We start from the raw sequence: 18,988 nt of genomic DNA, 5'->3' as shown, positions 1-18,988 counted from the left end.
GGTCCAGGAAGATCCCACTTGCTGTGTAGCAGCTAAGCCCATGTGCCACAACTACTGAGCCTGTGCTCTAGAGCCTGCACGCCGCAACTGCTGAAGCCTGCATGCTCTAGGGCCCATGCTCCGCAGCAAGAGAAGCCACTACAATGAGAAGCCTGCTCACCGCAGTGTAGAGTAGCCCCCACTCACCACAACTAGAGAAAGCCATGCACAGCAACGAAGACCCAACGCAGCAAAAAAAATAAAAAATAAATAAAAACCATCATTCACTTAAAAAAAAAATTAAAAAAATAGAATACAGTTTGTTCCTCTCTCAACAACTGATAACTACTATTTCTTAAAATCCCCTTTCTTAGGTCTAGAGACCCTGGTGCTGACCTTTGTCAATGCCATCAGCAGTGGGGATCTGCCCTGCATGGAGAATGCAGTCCTGGCATTGGCCGAGATCGAGAACGCAGTCGCAGTGCAAAACGTCATTACCCATTATGAAATGCAGATGGACCAGAAGCTGCAGCTGCCCACGGAAACCCTCCAGGAGCTGCTGGACCTGCACAGGGCCAGTGAGAAAGAGGCCATTGGAGTCTTCATGAAGAACTAACTCTTTCAAAGATGTGGACCAAGTTTTCCAGAATAAATTAAAATGAGATATTTGCTATTCTGGTTCATGAGGGGCAGAAAAAATATCTTGATATGAGTAGTCCTCCCAGACTCAAAGACAGCCGCACTCAGTTATGTGTACTCGCTTGCAGTCTTTACTAAAAGAATAGACTGCTCCTGACCTTATTCCAAGAGACTATGGTACAATGACTGACTGATGATTACAAATATCTTCTTCTGTTAATTTCCGCCCTCTGGATGCCATATTTTAAGCAAACAAGTAAACTGTAAAACTGTATTTATATGAGATGATTTTATTTTTTTCATTTAAAGTTAGTCAAAGACACAGTACTTTCATGTTCCCTGCTAATAATCTGGGAGGATTCACTTCTTTCTGGAAACCCTAAAAATGTATTTTGTTTAATGTAAGGCAACGGTAAAACATTCAGAAAGCCAGGAAAGAGAAATCAATCATAAAAATGCTATTTGAAGACATGAGTCCTTCCAAATTAAGGAAGGATTGTTGCATGACAAATACTCATCACTTGATGGTTCACCATCCCTTCCCTGGCTTGCAGGGCAGGATTTTACAAATCATACCTTGCTGCATTCAGAATTTTGATGAAACTAAATAGTGAAGGTCAGTAGACAATGGACATTTTTCTAGACTAAAGAAAAAGTTTAATGTATAAGTTCTCTTTAATGTTTTAATGTAGGTAAATGTTATATTAGACTTTCGTAATACAGAAAATACCTGGGGTAAAGTCTCCATTACCTTCCTTAACCTTATACTGAGAAAATATGCAAAAATATTATAATTTTAAATGTACCACTGACATTGACACATTAATGAACATTTATGGAAAAGTCACTGAACTTAGCACTTTACATCACCACATATAATCCTGACAAGATATCTGTGACATAGATATAATTTCCCCTGTTTTACCAACAAGGAAACCTCATTTTAATAAGGTTGAGTGTCACTAAATCACAAAGTGGTGAAACCAGGAACTCCCTGCAGGCCTGTCCTACTGGATGTTTGTGCTCTAAACTATTTCTGAAATTAGAGACTTGAAAAAAGAAGTTTCATATGGAACAGCGTCTGTGCTTTGAGAATCATTCTCTGAAGCAAGAGAAGTATGGAAAAGAAGCTTCAGATAATCACACAGATGTAGTTTTTAAACCAGCACTCTGTTTAGGGGTATTCTAGAATCTCCCAGCTTGGTGAGGGGTGTGTCATGTTTATACGCCACAATCTTTGCAGGAGAAGCATTTCCCAGTAATTTATGTGTGGTTAACATCCTAGTCATGTCTTACTGTACCATCTGTGCAATTTTTTTCCCTTCACAGGAACGGTTAGAAGCAAAGCAAGATGACTTTTTTTTTTTTTAAAGATTTATTGATTGATTGATTGATTGCTATGTTGGGTCTTCGTTTCTGTGCGAGGGCTTTCTCTAGTTGTGGCAAGCGGGGGCCACTCTTCATCGCGGTGCGCGGGCCTCTCACTATCGCGGCCTCTCTTGTTGCGGAGCACAGGCTCCAGACGCGCAGGCTCAGTAGTTGTGGCTCACGGGCCTAGCTGCTCCGGGGCATGTGGGATCTTCCCAGACCAGGGCGCGAACCCGTGTCCCCTGCATTAGCAGTCAGATTCTCAACCACTGCGTCACCAGGGAAGCCCCAAGATGACTTTTGTAAGCAGAATATGAAAGCATCCTCAGATTACTGCATGGCTTTACTTCAGGATACTTTTGGCCATCTATGTGAAGATGTGAAGCAAGGAACATTTTCTAAACCAGGAGGTTATTGGTTTTTTGTTTGGAAGAAGCAAGAGCTAAAGAATAAGTACTACCAGGCCCCCAGAAAGGGGATACTGGTAAACTACCTACTGAACACCATTTCTTGGGCCTTGCTGAAGTGACTCTTTCAAACTACAGTGGGAACAACCAAAATGTGATTGGTAAACAGTGCCTCTACCTTTCATTGATCCATTCATTGATTTATTCAGTAGGAGAGACTACCATGGGATGAATAGCAGATTCCTTCTTGGAAGCACAGATGGAGCCCTCAAAAGTGTTTGTAGAATTTATTCAATAATTTAGTCATTCAATCATCCAACTATTGTCTATTCAGGCCTAACGATATGCCAGATATTATCAAATTTCTGGAGTTAGGGCAATTAAATAAGAATAAACTAGTTCTCTCAAAGTATTCATCAAGCAATCAACAAATTATAGCTTACAGAAAAAACTAATAATAATAACAGCTAATACATATAGAGCATATTTTGTTTCAGACAAATGAATGGGCTTAACTCATTCAATCCTTACAACAACGTCAGGAAATACATATTGTTAATATCCCCATTTTATTAATAAGAAAACTGAGACACAGAGAAGTAAAATAACTCACCTGAGAATGTACAGGTAATAAGTGTACAGCTGGACTGGAAATGCTTATAGCAACTCTGTGCTCTTAACTATACTTCTATGCTGGTATACTCAGGTGATATCAGTTAGAATTAAGTTTGGGCACATATTACTCAAAAACAAAACAAAATAAAACAAAACTAGAGTGGCCTAAAATGGCAAAAGTTTCTTTCTCTCTTACATATAAGAAGTAAGGCAGAGGGAGTCCAGGCTGCCATGACAACTCCACAATCATCCTGTTCCCAGGCCCTTTCCTCGTTCTGCTCCAGCACTTTAGCGCCCAGCTTCCATCTTCAAGGTCAGTTTATGGTCTAAGATGGCTGCTAGAGTTTCATCTATTACTTCCACATTACAGATGGAAAAAGATCATCCTGTTCCCAGGCCCTTTCCTTGTTCTGCTCCAGCACTTTAGCGCCCAGCTTCCATCTTCAAGGTCAGTTTATGGTCTAAGATGGCTGCTAGAGTTTCATCTATTACTTCCACATTATAGATGGAAAGAAAAGGGAAAAACAGAAGAGTAAATGTCTCTGGGTCAACTGTCTTTAAGGTGTTCTGCAAAAAGTACCATATAACACCTCTGTGTAAGTGGTATTGGCCAGACTTTAATCGTATGGTCACCTCAGCCACCAAGGAGGTTGACTAGAAAATGCAACATTTTATCACGGTCCACAATGTGCCCTGGTGGAAAAAAATGAGTTCTGTTTCTAAGGCAATGGGGAGAATAATATTTGGGTGACTCCAGAAGTCACTATCACAGTGACAAAAAGTACCCTGAAGAAAAACAATGTAGGGTACAGTCATAGGAGAGGAAGGAAATGTGGTACTATTTTATATGTAGGTTTTTAGAGAAGGCCTCTCTCGTGAGGTACTGTTTCAGAAGAATCTTCAAAGAAGTCAAGGAGTGAGCCAAATGGGCATCTAGAAGAAGAAACTTTCAAACAACAGAAAATCCCAGAAGGATAAATTGGTTTATGTTCTAGGAATACCAGGAAATGTGGCAAGAGGGCAGTGAGCAAGGGAAGAGGTGGCAGGAGGTGAGGTCAGAGAGATGCTCAGAGGCCAAATGCTAAACAAAGTAGCATCCTGGAGGCCACTGAGAGACGTTTCAATTTTACTAGGGAAGAGTTGGAAAATCAGCAGAGGATTTGGTGCATCAAAGTGAAGTGATCTTTCTTAAAGTAATATAACACAACACTAGCTGATCTGAGGAAAACAGACTATAGGGAAGCAAGAGTGGAAGGAGGTAGGGAGACCAATTATGAAGCTAATGTCATGGTCCAGGTAAGAAGTGATGATGTCTTGGACCAGGTTGTCGGGAGGAACAGGTGACAATTGATAGGCCCTGGCTGGTTTTATCTTGAAGTCAGAGCAAACACCATTAGCTGATGATGGTACCTGGGACTTGGGAGAAAAAAAGGACATAAAGGATAACCATAAGGTTTTTAACCCATACAATTAGAAGACAAGATTTACTAATTAAATTACTAAAATTGTGGTGACTGAGAATAAAGCAAATTTGAGGATGGATCCAGAATTGGGTTTTAAGCCAGTTTAGGTTGAAATGGTATTTAAATTCTAAAATGGGTGCTAAAATGAAATTGAATTAAGAGACATACTGCTAGGTTTTACTTTGACCCATAGTTTCTATTTCCTAATTCTAATTTCCTCTGTTATCAATAGGCAGAAGAGATACTGAAGAAATATTTGGATTCCAAGGAGGATGTGGCTATGCACTTCTACAGACTGATCAGTCACTTACAAAAAAGGAAAAAGAGATCGAAGGTGAGAACAGCTGAAAACACTCTAGATAGTTGGAAAGCCCTAGAAATGTTAATGTTAGCCACAGTAGTCCACCTGGAATATTACTATAGAGCAAAAAATATCAAGTATAGATCATAGCTTTAGGGGATTCTTTTCTTAACCAATATTTATGTTAATCTGTCTTCTGATTACTCTTCTGATTACTGAGTGCAAAAATTACCCAAAGAAGTTTTCTATATGAAATAAGAATAAAACAAACAAGCAAAAAGGGGTGAACGGCAAAACAAAGCTATAACAATTTAATCCTCATATTTCTCTGCTTATTTTTCTTCTTCAGTGGAGTGGAGAAGTCTGAATCTGTAGAAGCTGCAAACAAAATTTTGGAGGAAATGCAAAAGAAGAATGGGCAGATAATGCAAGAAAAAGAAAAGAGTTGTCATGAACATATGAAACAGTTGGCTGAGAAAATGGAAAAGGAGAGGGCCTAGTTAATGGCAGAGCAAGGGAGGGTTCTAATGCTTAAATTTCAGGTATTCGATTGTGTTATCTCCATTCTGTGCTGAATCAAAAACACTGCTTAGTTTTTGAAAGAACGTCCATACTGTTCTCCATAGTGGCTGTATCAATTTACATTCTCACCAACAGTGCAGGAGAGTTCCCTTTTCTCCACATCTTCACCAGCATTTATTGTTTGTAGATTTTTTGATGATGGCCATTCTGACTGGTGTGAGGTGATACCTCATTGTGGTTTTGATTTGCATTTCTCTGATGAGTGATGTTGAGCATCTTTTCATGTGTTTGATGGCAATCTGTATGTCTGCTATGGAGAAGTGTCTATTTAGGTCTTCCACCCATTTTTGGATTGGGTTGTTTGGTTTTTTTAATATTGAGCTGCATGAGCTGCTTGTATATTTTGGAGATTAATCCTTTGTCAGTTGTTTTGTTTGCAAATATTTTCTCCCATTCTGAGGGTTGTCTTTTCTTCTTGTTTATGGTTTCCTTTGCTGTGCAAAAGCTTTTAAGTTTCATTAGATCCCATTTGTTTATTTCCATTACTCTAGGAGGTAGGTCAAAAAGGATCTTGCTGTGATTTATGTCATAGAGTGTTCTGCCTGTGTTTTCCTCTGATCCAGGAATCCCACTACTAGGCATATACCCTGAAAAAACCATAATTCAAAAAGACTCACGTACCACAATGTTCATTGCAGCACTATATACAATAGCCAGGACATGGAAGCAACCTAAATGTCCATGGACAGATGAATGGATAAAGAAGATGTGGCACATATATACAATGGAATATTACTCAGCCATAAAAAGGAAAAAAATTGAGTCATTTGTAGAGACGTGGATGGATCTAGAGACTGTCATACAGAGTGAAGTAAGTCAGAAAGAGAAAAACAAATACCATATGCTAATGAATATATATGGAATCTTAAAAAACGGTACTGATGAACCTAGCGGCAGGGCAGGAATAAAGACACAGACATAGAGAACGGACTTGAGGACACAGGGTGAAGGGGAAGCTGGGATGAAGTGAGAGAGTAGCATTGACATATATACACTACCAAATGTAAAATGGATGGCTAGTGGGAAGCTGCTGCATAGCACAAGGAGATCAGCTTGATGCTTTGTGACCACCTAGAGGGGTGGGATATGGAGGGTGGGAGGGAGACGCAAGAGGGAGGAGATATGGGGATATATGTATACATACAACTGATTTACTTTGTTTTACAGCAGAAACTAACACAACATTGTAAAGAAATTATACTCCAGTAAAGATATTATAAAAAAAAAAACACTTGTTAGAAGTTAGAGCACTAGGTTAATTTAAGAACTTTTCTAGCCCAAACACTAGTAGACATTTCATTCTCTTACTGCTTCTACCCCTGACCATCTCTGGTTACTAAAGGCTATTTACTTGCAGGATCAAATCTCATGGAGCCCTTCATTACTAAATTACTAATAAACCATAACTATTCATTACCAGGCACTGCACAGTGACTTTACAGATATTCTGTGATCAAATCCTCATGTTATGTTACAGGTACATGTTATATTGTCATGTTTCAAAAGAGGAAATTGTAATTTCATGAGAGATAAGTAACTTATCTGAGTCCTTCCTTGTGGGAAAATATCTGGCCTGTCTCACCTACTGAGTGGAGTCCACAGTGACTGTTTCTGCCATACCTGGTGACTTTATCTCTGGAGGCACCCTAATGAGTAGGAAGACTTCATGACCATCTACACAATTAACTACATAATTAAATACCCAGGCTGCTAGTACTCCATGCCCTACTCCAAGTCTATATTGATTTGGGTTGTCCTCCCAGAGATACAGTAAGGACCAGTGCAGACTTGATGTCAACTGTTTTCTATTACCTCTGCCACCAAATTTTGGAGACTGTTATTAAATTTCCTGATCAAACATCTGCTGTGATTCTGAATCATGTAGTAACCTTCCTATTGGATTTCATCCATCTTCCTTACCTCCTTACCTTAGATATGTATTTAAGAGTCCACACTGCATAGATCAGAGTTGAGGGGGTAAAAAGAGTTTTTCCAGAAAGACTGTGTTGCCTGTGGCTGAAGGGGGCCACAAAATTAATTCTGGGTCACTAATATTTTAGAAACTATAAAGCGAAGAACACTTCTGCAACTAAAGCAAGCCCAGAAAAATTATTGACAGGCATAGGAGACTCAAGGAAGAGTGATATAATGGAAGTTAAGGGAGGAAGAGATTTCAAAAACAAGTTTCAAAAATTTATGAGGGATTAATGTAGGTATGGACAGGGGAAATTATTTAGCAAATGTGGGAAATGTTTTAGGTTGTGTGAGTACAGTCTCCACTTTCCCTTTTAGGAAAAAGAACGTCTTCTTGAACAGGGATTCAAGAAGGAGAGTGTGAAACTTCTTAAAGAGATTAATGCTATCCAGATGAGATACAGAGAATCATTCCCAACATGTAACATTTTCTAAAAATCCAAGGAATGTAATTTCCTAACCCACTCCTGTCTGCTAGGAACAAGTTAAACAAGCAACTTCAAGAAGTCAAACAATTGCCACTAAACTAAACTCAAAAACATGAGACTTGAATTTTTGTTGAGCCATAAAGTTTGCAAAGATGAAACAAAATGTGAAGGCAATGTGTTAACCTAGAGAGTACTTCAATTCATCCTCAATTATAGTGATTAGTATGATCCCTAACTGGATCCTATATTTTAAATCATGCATATTGACTCTAGAGAGACTTTAAATTGGGGTGCATTTTACAATGGAACGATATCAGACAGGTTCTGTTCAGGGTAGACTTTTTTCCCACTCATACACCACCCTTCTAGATTTTCTCAGCTCCATGCTCTTACTCAAGGGTTTACTTTGGACCTGGGATAGAGTTGGAGTGTTGTGTACACAGGAAAAATCTGATGGGAGTGAACAAACCATGGAGCACAGTTAAGCATCACTCCTGCCAAGTGGTCATTGGGTCACATGACGACTTCCAATAAGGGAGGTGTGGGACAATTAACTTCAGGCTGCAGACAGTGTACAATTCTCCATTGGGTGGAGGCTGCATTGCTATGGTCACTGATGGGACTCCTGGACACTATTAAGGGAAGTGCTTACGCCTGTGCAAAATAGATTTATGAATGTATGTTCAACTTCTCTGTCTATAAAATCCCTCTAGATAATTACTGTCTCATTTCCAGGTCACCCAACATCTCTCTCTTCCCCTCTTTTCTTAGTTTTACCCTATTCCCACAGTTCCAAGTATAATTTCTACAATCACAAAAATGGAACTCTAGATCAAAATACATTCCTTTCCATTCCTCTGAGAATCATAACTATAATCCAACAAAACCGAAAACTTGACTCCATTTTTTCTTTCTCCCCCTCTGCTGTGACATCACACCCTGGGAGCCACTCAGGGAAAATTTCTAGCATGGAAGGACAAGAAACAGAGGAAAAGTAAAAAACAATTTATTAATACAAAAATATTAACCTACCAAAATTGTTTCAGCACATGTAACGTTCGAGGATCTTTTTTGCAACAAATGGAATCTCCTCAGTAACTTAAATAAAAAAGGAAATTGATTTTTAAGTCTGATGGGCAGCAGACAGATTCTCTAGGATGGCAGGGTGGCCAAACTCTACTGCTGTTTCACCAAGAACAATACCAACCACACAGTGAAGACATCTCAAGAGAAAACAGCACATCCATTACCACCTGGCATAATGGTCTCATGTCAGAAGCTCCACCAATGTCAGCTCTGAATGTATGGATGCCTCTGCCTTCATATCTGCAGTAAACAATTGCATATTGGGTTGCTCATGTCTCCATACCAGTCTCACATAGGTGTATCTGCTTGACAGAATATAAATCACATGCCTCCCCATTGGAACGTCTGGGAATGAGAGTTGTCTATCTTCCACTTTGGTGATTAGCGTCTCATAATGTGAGCAATTTCCATCCATGTTAGAGTCAACCAATTCTTCTAGGTACCTCTCTGGAGATATACCTCATGTTAGAAATAATAATAATAATAAAAACTCAATAGTATCATGTACATCACATACAACATTCATTATTTTTACCATGATATCTCAATATTCTTTTTAACTCTTCCTCTATTGTTTTGTAAGTCATACACTTCAGTTTGTTAACATTCTTCAGTTACTCTTATCTTTTAACAGTCATACTTAACAAAGCCTTAAAAGTACTACAGAACAAATATCTACCTCACTCCCCACACATAGCATCTAACATACTACTTTGTTTGTATTTAAGCTTATCTTATTTTTATTCCTTAAATTAGATATTGTTCTTACATTTGAACAGTTAATATTTTGTACCTAGTTCTGTGTAAGCAGAAAACAACTTTATTCTGTCTCAAAAGTATCCATTTAAACTACTTTATTGGAGCATTCTTTCCTGCCATTAGTTCATTAGTCACTCTCAGATTAATGAATAATCTTTTTTTCAAAGTAAATAAAAAGTTCAACTTGATATAAATTTTAAAATCTCCCTCTCAAATTTGATTCAAAGTTTCTCCTCTTTTTTTCACCTCGCATTCAGACCCCACTTACATACCCAGGTCTGATCAGCATTGTAAGCACACAGCACAGGAGAAGTATGTCTTTTTCCTTCTCATTTCCCAGCTCTACCTTCCCCTAGACACACCAACTCATGTTTATAATACCTTGAAGTTGTGACCTTGAAGTCCAAGGAATTAAGGAAAAGGAAATCATCTTACATGATACACTAGTAATCTGGCTTTTTTGCCCTGTGTATGTGACTTAGATCTTTTTCCTATAAAAATGATTTGAGTTATTTGCTGATCCCCTTCTTGGACCCTCCCATTGGCAGTTTCCTCCTGTGGTCCACTTTTGATTCCTTTCTTCAAATACTCTCTTCTAGAGATTTATTCATTCATATAATCTTCTTTCTGTATTGAAGTCAAACACCTGTCATTTAGACATCTTGTGATCTTGTGCAGGGTTTATTTCAAGATCATCCAAGTCCAGAGACACCTCCCCACCAGTCAGTACACCCAGGATAAAAACTCATATGTGCCTGCTTAATTGACCACTAGAAGGGCAGGCTGCTCCCAGCAGCCCTCTCTCTTCTCTCTGTTGCTGCAAACTACTCCGGTCAACCTTTAACTATTAGAAGATTTTAGGTATGTGTTGGGCACCAATGTTAGTGTTTCCATACTCCAGGGAGCAGATGTCAGCTTCCGATAGGATCTTTGAAGTACCTAACACTATTTAACTTGTGGAGGAAGTGAGAAAACAACACTCTTCACTGTAAAAACTAAAAGAGTTAATCAATACTAAACCTACCCTAAAATAAATTGTTGATGGATCTTCTCTAAGTGGAAAAGAAGAATCAACAGGAAATGAAAAATCCCACTAGGAAAGGCAAATATATAGTAAAGACTGAGGAACAACCACTTAAATAATTCAATACAAAGATTAAAAATAAAAAAATTATAAGAGCAACTATAACTACAATAAATACTTAAAGGATAAAGATGAAGATGTAAAATATGAAATCAAAAACAAAATGTGGGGAGGGGAGTAAAAAAGGTAGATGATTTAGAATGTGTGTAAACTTAAATGACTAGTAATTTAAAACAAATAGATACAGTTACAGGTCAACATATATGAATCCCATGGTAACCACAATTTTAAAATCTATAATAGTTACACAAAAACTAAAATGAAAGGAACAGAGCATACTACTAAAGAAAAACATCAACACAAAAGGCAAGAAACAAAAAGAAGAAATGAACAGAGAACTGCAAAAACTCCCTGAAATCAAGTAACAAGATGGCAATAAATACATATCTACCAATAATAAATTTAAATATGAATAGACTAAATGCTCCAACCCAAAGACATAGGGTGGTTGATTAGATAAAAAAATAAAACTCTTCTATATGCTACCTATAAGACATTCACTTCAGAGTTAAAGACACACAGACTGAAAGGGAGAGGATGAAAAAAGATATTTCATGAAACAGAAATGGCAAAAATGTGGGGGTAGCAATATTCATATCAGACAGAATAGACTTTATATCAAAGGCTATAGCAAAAGACAGAAAGGGAATTATATAATGATAAAGGGATCAAAACAAGAAGAGGCTATTATACTCATTAACATATATACACCCAATACAGGAGCACCTAAATATATAAAACAAATACTAAGAGATGTAAAAGGAAAAACTGAAAATAATACAATAATATTAGGAAACTTTACCACCCCACTTATATCAATGGACAAATCATCCAGACAGAAAGTCAATAAGGCAACAGTGGTCTTAAATGACACCATAGACCCATTGGACTTAATAGATATTCACTGGACATTAAATCCAAAAATAGAATACACATTCTTTTCAAGTGCACCTGGAATTCTCCAGGACAGATCACATCCTAGACCACAAAACAAGTCTCAACGAATTTAAGCGGATGGAAATTATATCAAGCATTTTTTCCAACCACAGTGGTATGAAACTATTGGGTGGGCCAAAAAGTGCCTGTGGTTTTTAAGTAAAGATAAAAGACACATTTTTCATTTTCACCAAGAACTTTATTGAACAACGTATTCACCCTTTTATTCCACTACCTTCTGCTGTTTTTCAGGCAACTCCATAATTGAATCTTCCCAATACTTTTTACCTTTTTGAGCAAAGAACTGTTCCAGGTGCCTTTTACAGTCTTCCAGGGAATTGAAATTTTTTGCATTAAGAAAATTTTGTAAAGACCAGAATAAATGGGAATCCAAAGGTGCAATGTTTGGTGAACATGGTGGATGAATCAGAACTTCACAGCCAAGCGGTAACAGGTTTTGCCTGGTCATCAAAGAAACATGCAGTCTTGTGTTATCCTGATGGAAGATTATGCGTTTTCTGTTGACTAATTCTGGATGCTTTTCATTGAGTGCTGCTTTCAGTTGGTCTAATTGGGAGCAGTATCTGTTAGAATTAATCATTTGGTTTTCTGGAAGGAGCTCATAATAGAGGACTCCATTCCAATCCCACCATATACACAACATCACCTTCTCTGGATGAAGACCGGCCTTTGGTGTGGTTGGTGGTGGTCCATTTTGCTTGCCCCATGATCTCTTCTGTTCCACGTTAGTGTATATCCACTTTTCATCGCCCATCACAATTTGTTTTAAACACGGAACACTTTCATTACATTTAAGTAGATAATTTCATGAGGAAATACGGTCAAGAACGTTTTCTTCGCTTAACTTATGGGAAACCCAAACATCAAAGCAATTCACATAACCAAGCTGGTGCAAATGATTTTCAGTGCTTGATTTGGATATTTTGAGTATGTCGGCTATCTCCCATGTGGTATAATGTTGATTGTTTTCAATTATTGTTTTGATGTGATTGCCATCAACTCAACTGGTCTACCCTATGGTGGAGCATTGTCCAGCAAGAAATCTCCAGCACAAAACTTCACAAGCCACCTTTGACACATTCGATCAGTCACAGCACCTTCTCCATACACTGCACAAACCTTTTCTTGAATTTCAGTTGTGTTTTTACCTTTCTTGAAATAATAAAGCATAATATGCCAAAAATGTTGCTTTTTTTCTTCCATCTTCAATATTAAAGTGGCTACACAAAAATTCACCAATTTTGATGTCTTTTTTTAAATGAACATTGATATGACAGCTGTCACAATACAATCTAACAAAATTGTTTCAAATGAAGTTAAAGACAACTAAGTGCTACTAGAGCCATCTCACAGAAAAAGCCAAACAAATATTTTGTCCAACCCATAGATATCAATTACATAGAGAAAAATGGGAAAAGATTAAACATGTGGACATTAAACAACACACTACTGAAAAACCAATGAGGCAATGAAGAAATCAAGGAGGAAATCAGAAAATATTTTGAGACAAATGAAAATGAAAACACAACTTTCCAAAATCTATGAAATGCAACAAAAGGACTTCTGAGAGGGAAGTTTATAGCGATACAGATCTTCCTCAAGAAACATGAAAAATTTCAAATAAACAACCTAACCTACCACCTAAAGGAATTAGAAAAAGAAGAACAAACAAAGCTCAAGGTCAGTAGAAGGTGGAAAATATAAAGAATAGAGAAGAAATAGAGACCAGAAAAAAAAAAAAAAAAAAACAGCACTAGAAAAGATCAATGGAGTCAAGACTCGTTTTCTTTTTTTAAGAGGGACATTTATTGTTTCTAGATTTTTTTTTTAACATCTTTATTGGAGTATAATTGCTTTACAATGGTGTGTTAGTTTCTTCTTTATAACAAAGTGAATCAGTTATACATATACATATGTTCCCATATCTCTTCCTTCTTGCATCTCCCTCCCTCCCACCCTCCCTATCCCACCCCTCTAGGTGGTCACAAAGCACCGAGCTGATCTCCCTGTGCTATGCGGTTGCTTCCCACTAGCTATCTATTTTACGTTTGGTAGTGTATATATGTCCATGCCACTCTCTCACTTTGTCACAGCTTACCCTTCCCCTTCCCCATATCCTCAAGTCCATTCTCTAGTAGGTCTGTGTCTTTATTCCCGTCTTACCACTGGGTTCTTCATGAACTTTTTTTTTTTTCCTTAGATTCCAATAATAGGTAGTCTTCATCTGGAGAAATGTGTCAAATATATCTCTGTACTTTGAAACACATACACTGTCCTAACCCAGCCTTGGTCCTGGTTTCTCTTAAGTCTGTCCCTGGGCAGGGTCTGGGTCAGATGGAGGAAGTCAGACACCCCAGTGGCTTCCTCCTCTTACCGTACAGGATGCCCCCTGGAGCTGCCAAGGCCCATCTTGTCTTCCAACTCATTGGTCCTTAATCTTTGCTCTGTGTCTGCATTCACATGTTTTTCACCCAGGCCTGATACCTCAGTCTGACTCTTACTCTGTTGATTTTTTACTCAATCATGTTTTCAGATTTTGATCTCTCCGCATTTTTAAATTTTATTCTTTATCACTTCCATATGTATTAGCTTGCATATTGCTTTAAATTCATTCAGGTAATGAAGCTACCATCATGAAACATTCTCTGATGAATCATGGCTTATTTTTTTCTCTGAATTCTAGTCTACATAGTGTATTTATTTACACAACTGTAGGCATGGCGTCTTTAACCAGGGCTAGGTGATTCGATAATTTTGATACTTTTGTAGAGCTAAAAACAGTGAAAGACTTCTGTTAGTAGTCTTTTCTGCGTGTTTTTAATTTCAATGTCTCGATCTTGATAACTTGAGGTGATCATGATCCAGTATTTGTCAACTCTTTGAGATACAAATAAACACAAAACATAGCACCCTGGTTTTCAGTCTTACCCTATAATGAAGAATGATTTGCTTCCAGTGTAGAGTTGATTATTTCTGACCTGCTCACACTGAGGGCTTATTTCTAAAAGGATGCCAATCCTGTCCCCTATTTAGTTTCCCAACTCTTCAGAGGAAAGCGGTAAAAGAGCCATTTTTTTCCCCTATGATCAGGACCCATTTCCTCTTACAACAGGCCTACAAGATTTGTTGGACAAGGTGATAGTCTGTTCAACTTTATAGCATGAAGCATACCATGATAAAATGGGAATCAATCAATGGCTGACTCAGAAAATATAGACTAGATGAATTGATGATGAAAGTCCATGTGAAGAGAGAGGTCCCAGGCTTCAGGCCATCTCACTAAGGCCACAGACATGTGGATGAGGCAATGCAGGGTCCTCCACCTCCTACTGATTGGCTAGTGGAATGCAGCCACATGAGTGATACCAGGTGGTAAGAACTGATCCCACCAGCCATGTGAATGAGACCAGGTAAAGAACTACCCACCCAACTCACAACATTGTGAGAAATAAAATAATTGTTGCTTTAATCCAGTAGGTTTTGGGTGTTTGTTATGCAGCAACAGACAGTAGAGTCCACCAGTTGGGAAAACTGTTTGGCATTATATATTAATACTAAAGTTTAACATAAGCACCCAAGGACTTGGCCATTTCACTCTTAAATATATTGCTATCAGAAATGTATGCACATGCACACCAAAGAGATACATATAATGATCATATCATCAATATTTATAATACTTCAACAGTGAAAATAGCCAAATTGTTAACCAACAGTAAATAGATAAGTACATTGTAGTATATTTGCACAGTATAACTTATAACTCCTTATAATCCCTATAAAAGACTTACAGTATGAAAATTACAAAATTACAGTTATATCCAACAACATGAATGAATCTCCCAGTGGTAATGTTGAGTGAAAGGAACCAGACACAGTAGAATGCATATTGTTTGATTCCATTTATGTAAAGTTCACAAACAAGAAAATCTGATCTCTGATGTTAAAAGTCAGGTAGTAACTATCTACAAGCTAAAGTGAGGAGTTAATGTTTTAAAGGGGTATAAGAAAACTGCGTTTGGGAGTGTTCTTATTTTTGACCTGGGTAATAATTACTGGCATGTGTTCATTTTGTGATATTTCACCTATTGTACACTTTTGAACTGAGCATTTCTGTGTTCCTTTGTCATGTATTAATTTAAAAATTTAAAGATCTTTTGGGAGAAAACTTACACTAATAGAAAGGCCAGTTGAGGCCTCCAATTATCAATACTTTTTCTCAAAAACAGAGAACAATTAAAACATGCCCTGAACTGCTGCTTCTTCTATGTCACAGTCAGGTCAAAAATTTAGACTCTTTTTAGTCACTGGACAATATCAACCTGATCTAAAGTTAATTTCTTGCCAAAGCTTTCAAGAAAATAATGTCAGATCCTCAAATGACAAGACATTGTTTTGACAGAATTTAAGACTCTATTCAACTCTAATCTGAGAAAAATTGGGCAAGAATGCATGAATTCTGCCTGTCTCTCTCTTTGCCTTTCCTTTCTTTTGTCTGATTAACATTTTGTTAATAAGGTCTAAAGTTCATCCCCACCTTTCTTCAAGAATGTAAAGTTCTGGTGTCAGTTTCAGGACAAAATTTGAAACCCAATTTATGGTTAAAGAAGGTGAGATTGAAAATGAAAATCAGGCAGGACTACTTGAAATAAGACTAATGCTAAGAGATTAACTGCTTATTCTCCTGAACAATAAAATCTGCTTTTTATATCAGGGAAACAAAAATTTATTCTAGGGACAATTAAAACTTTTTGTGAACTGTGTCTGACATAAAGGTAAATAATGGTGAATTCTTTATGTTTGTAACCTGAAAAAAGGGCAATTTACCCATCTCCTTTTTAGAGTGTTTCTTTGGACACAATTGGGCAAGAGTCCTTTCCCCACTTCTTTTAATATAACTTTCATGTGTACAGCATTATAATTTGACATTTGTATACCCAACAAAGTGATCACCACCACAAGTCTAGTTGCCATCCATCATCCTAAAGTTGACCCCCTCACCAGTTTTGTTTACCCCGACCCCCTTTCCCTCTGGTAACCACAGATTGTCTGCTGTATGTATGAGTGTTTTGTTTTATTTTATTTGCTCATTTGCTTTTTTTAGATTCCACATATGAGTGAAATAGTATGGTATTTGTCTTTCTCTGTTTGAGCTATCGATATTTCACTTAGCATAATACCTCCAAGGTCCATCCTTGTTGTTGCATACGGCAGAATTTCATTCTTTTTTATGGCTGAGTAGCACTTATTTTATATATAAACTATTCATCTTCTTTATCCACTCATCCATTGACAGGCACTTAGGTTGTTTCCATATCTTGGCTATTGCAAATAATGCTGCAAAGATCATAGGGGTGCATATATCATTTTGAACTAGTGTTTTCGTGTTCTTTGGGTAAATACCCAGAATTGGGATAGCTGGGTCACATGGTAGTTCTAGTTTCAGTTTTTGGAGGAAACTCCATACTGTTTTCCATAGTTGCTGGACCAATCTACTTTCTCTAAAATTCTGAATGCCAATAAAACTTCCCAGGAACTAATTAAAACCATTGGCAGCTTAACAACCCAGAGAGGTCTCCAAGTGTTTGGGCTCCATCCTTTTTGAAGTGTGAACACCTAGAAAGTTAGAGCTCCAGGCTGCCTGACACCTTGGGAGCTTAACCTAGGCTCAATCCTGGCTGTAACCATTTCTTCTCAGGGAGATAAGAGGAGTTAGATTATTCTTTTAGGGGAGGGCAATTAACCAAACAATGGTGAGGGCAATTAACCAAACAATGGATACCTCAGTTCCCAAGTTAGCATAGATTGAAGTCTATGAAGGTAGGTACAAAAAGTTCATCATATAACAGCAAACTGTGCTGTCCAGTCTACTTATGGGAAAACAGGATACAATTGATTCTAAGAAAACATGTTTTATACTGGCTAAAAATTGTGCAATGTAAAAGGATTCATATATGCTTGCATATATAAGTAACATTATTTTATTCTTTCTAGTCATTTCAATCTACCTATATGTATGTACTAGGTACTGCTTATTCAATAATATAACAAATTTCCTTCTATTTATATTGTTATGGAGAGGATTTTCTTTGTTAAGACTTTTCATTCACCGATAATACGCAAGAATGAATTTCCTGGCTACAGTGCACATACATTTCCAGATGACCAAAGTTATTGTCTATAGATAAATTTGGGCATGTTGGTTGTGAATAATTCAATTCATAATAGGTACAAAATTATTCTATTTATGAAAAAATTTATAAGCTAATAAAAAAACCTTGATCATTATATGTTTCATTAGTAACAACATCTAGCTCATGGTTGGGATTTTAGTTTACTATTTTTATTCTTTCTGTGACTAGTGAATTTTTAAAATGATTTTGAATTATTTTATAGTCATAGAACACATACACAGCGGTAAATTACTTATCTTTTGAAAAACAAAAATCTTTTGCTTCAAGAAAAAATTTCTGCTAGGTGTTTGGTATTGAAATCCATCTTTCATTCATTTATTAGATGAGTATTTACTAAGCAATGACACTGTACAAAGTCGGTCATATATAGTGTTCAATGTACACAGATGAATTATCTTAATCAAGTAGGTTACATAGGAAATGTGACCACAATGAGAGATTTTACTAGTCCTCCTGGTTTGGACAGAAACCAGGGAAACCAGAGGCAATTGATGAAGTTGGAGGGTACAATAAAGGTGTTTTATTCTAGTGACCAAGTAGGAGACAAAGATTCAAGACAATAGCAGCTTGGAACTGGAAATAATTACTTTTTTCCGTGTGGTAATTAACATTAAAATATTTCAGAAATATAAGTGTGCTGTGTAGTTTTACATGCTGACTCCAATTTATACCCGTAGGGTGGTTTATAGAATGTGAATTTACCAAATCTAGAATAAAACGTCTTAAGATAAGGTGATTTTTGTACAGGATGTCTTCTTTTCTGAATTAACAAAAAGAGTTTGCTAGCTGGCATAACAGTCAATAATAATAATGAAGTCAGTGTGGCTTAAAAGAGAGAATTGAACAGGTCCCAACCCCCTTGTATGAACAGGACATAAGGTAGGGCAGGGGCAGTGGCTCCTGCCAAGTGTGCATGTTCCTGGGTTCGCTCCTGCTGCCCTGCTTCTCCCCACTCCAGAGAGGACCCAGGCCCTGATAGAACTTCAAGCCCAGAGGACCTGCCACAGCTGCTCGCCGCATCCACCATGGACTGTGCCTTGGCTTCATACAGAAGGACATCCCGAGGGTGCAGACTGGTTGTTTAAATGTTCT

General features: G+C 37.5%; 1 protein-coding gene and 1 long non-coding RNA gene across 3 annotated transcripts in view; one reads left to right on the top strand and one right to left on the bottom strand.

Annotated features, from left to right (window-relative positions):
* LOC309619725 (uncharacterized protein) overlaps positions 1–18,988 on the bottom strand; it is a 72,180-nt gene that overhangs the window by 27,386 nt on the left and 25,806 nt on the right. Inside the window, exon 12 of the mRNA XM_082375303.1 lies at positions 14,077–14,204. Coding sequence (XP_082231429.1) covers positions 14,077–14,204 — 128 coding nt within the window. The remainder of the gene's footprint in view (positions 1–14,076; positions 14,205–18,988) is intronic.
* On the top strand, positions 2,519–13,283 carry LOC309626425. Of its 2 annotated transcripts, none has more exons than XR_014243179.1 (3): positions 2,519–2,554; positions 4,704–4,805; positions 5,122–13,283. It is a non-coding gene; the product is annotated as an uncharacterized lncRNA (long non-coding RNA). The 2 variants fall into 2 exon arrangements; XR_014243180.1 differs by lacking the exon at positions 2,519–2,554 and adding an exon at positions 3,381–3,456.

The sequence above is a fragment of the Balaenoptera borealis genome, assembly GCF_965194805.1.
Source record: "Balaenoptera borealis genome assembly, chromosome: 1".
NCBI classification, from domain to species: Eukaryota; Metazoa; Chordata; class Mammalia; order Artiodactyla; family Balaenopteridae; genus Balaenoptera; species Balaenoptera borealis.
This window is presented reverse-complemented; position numbering and strand designations above follow the sequence as displayed.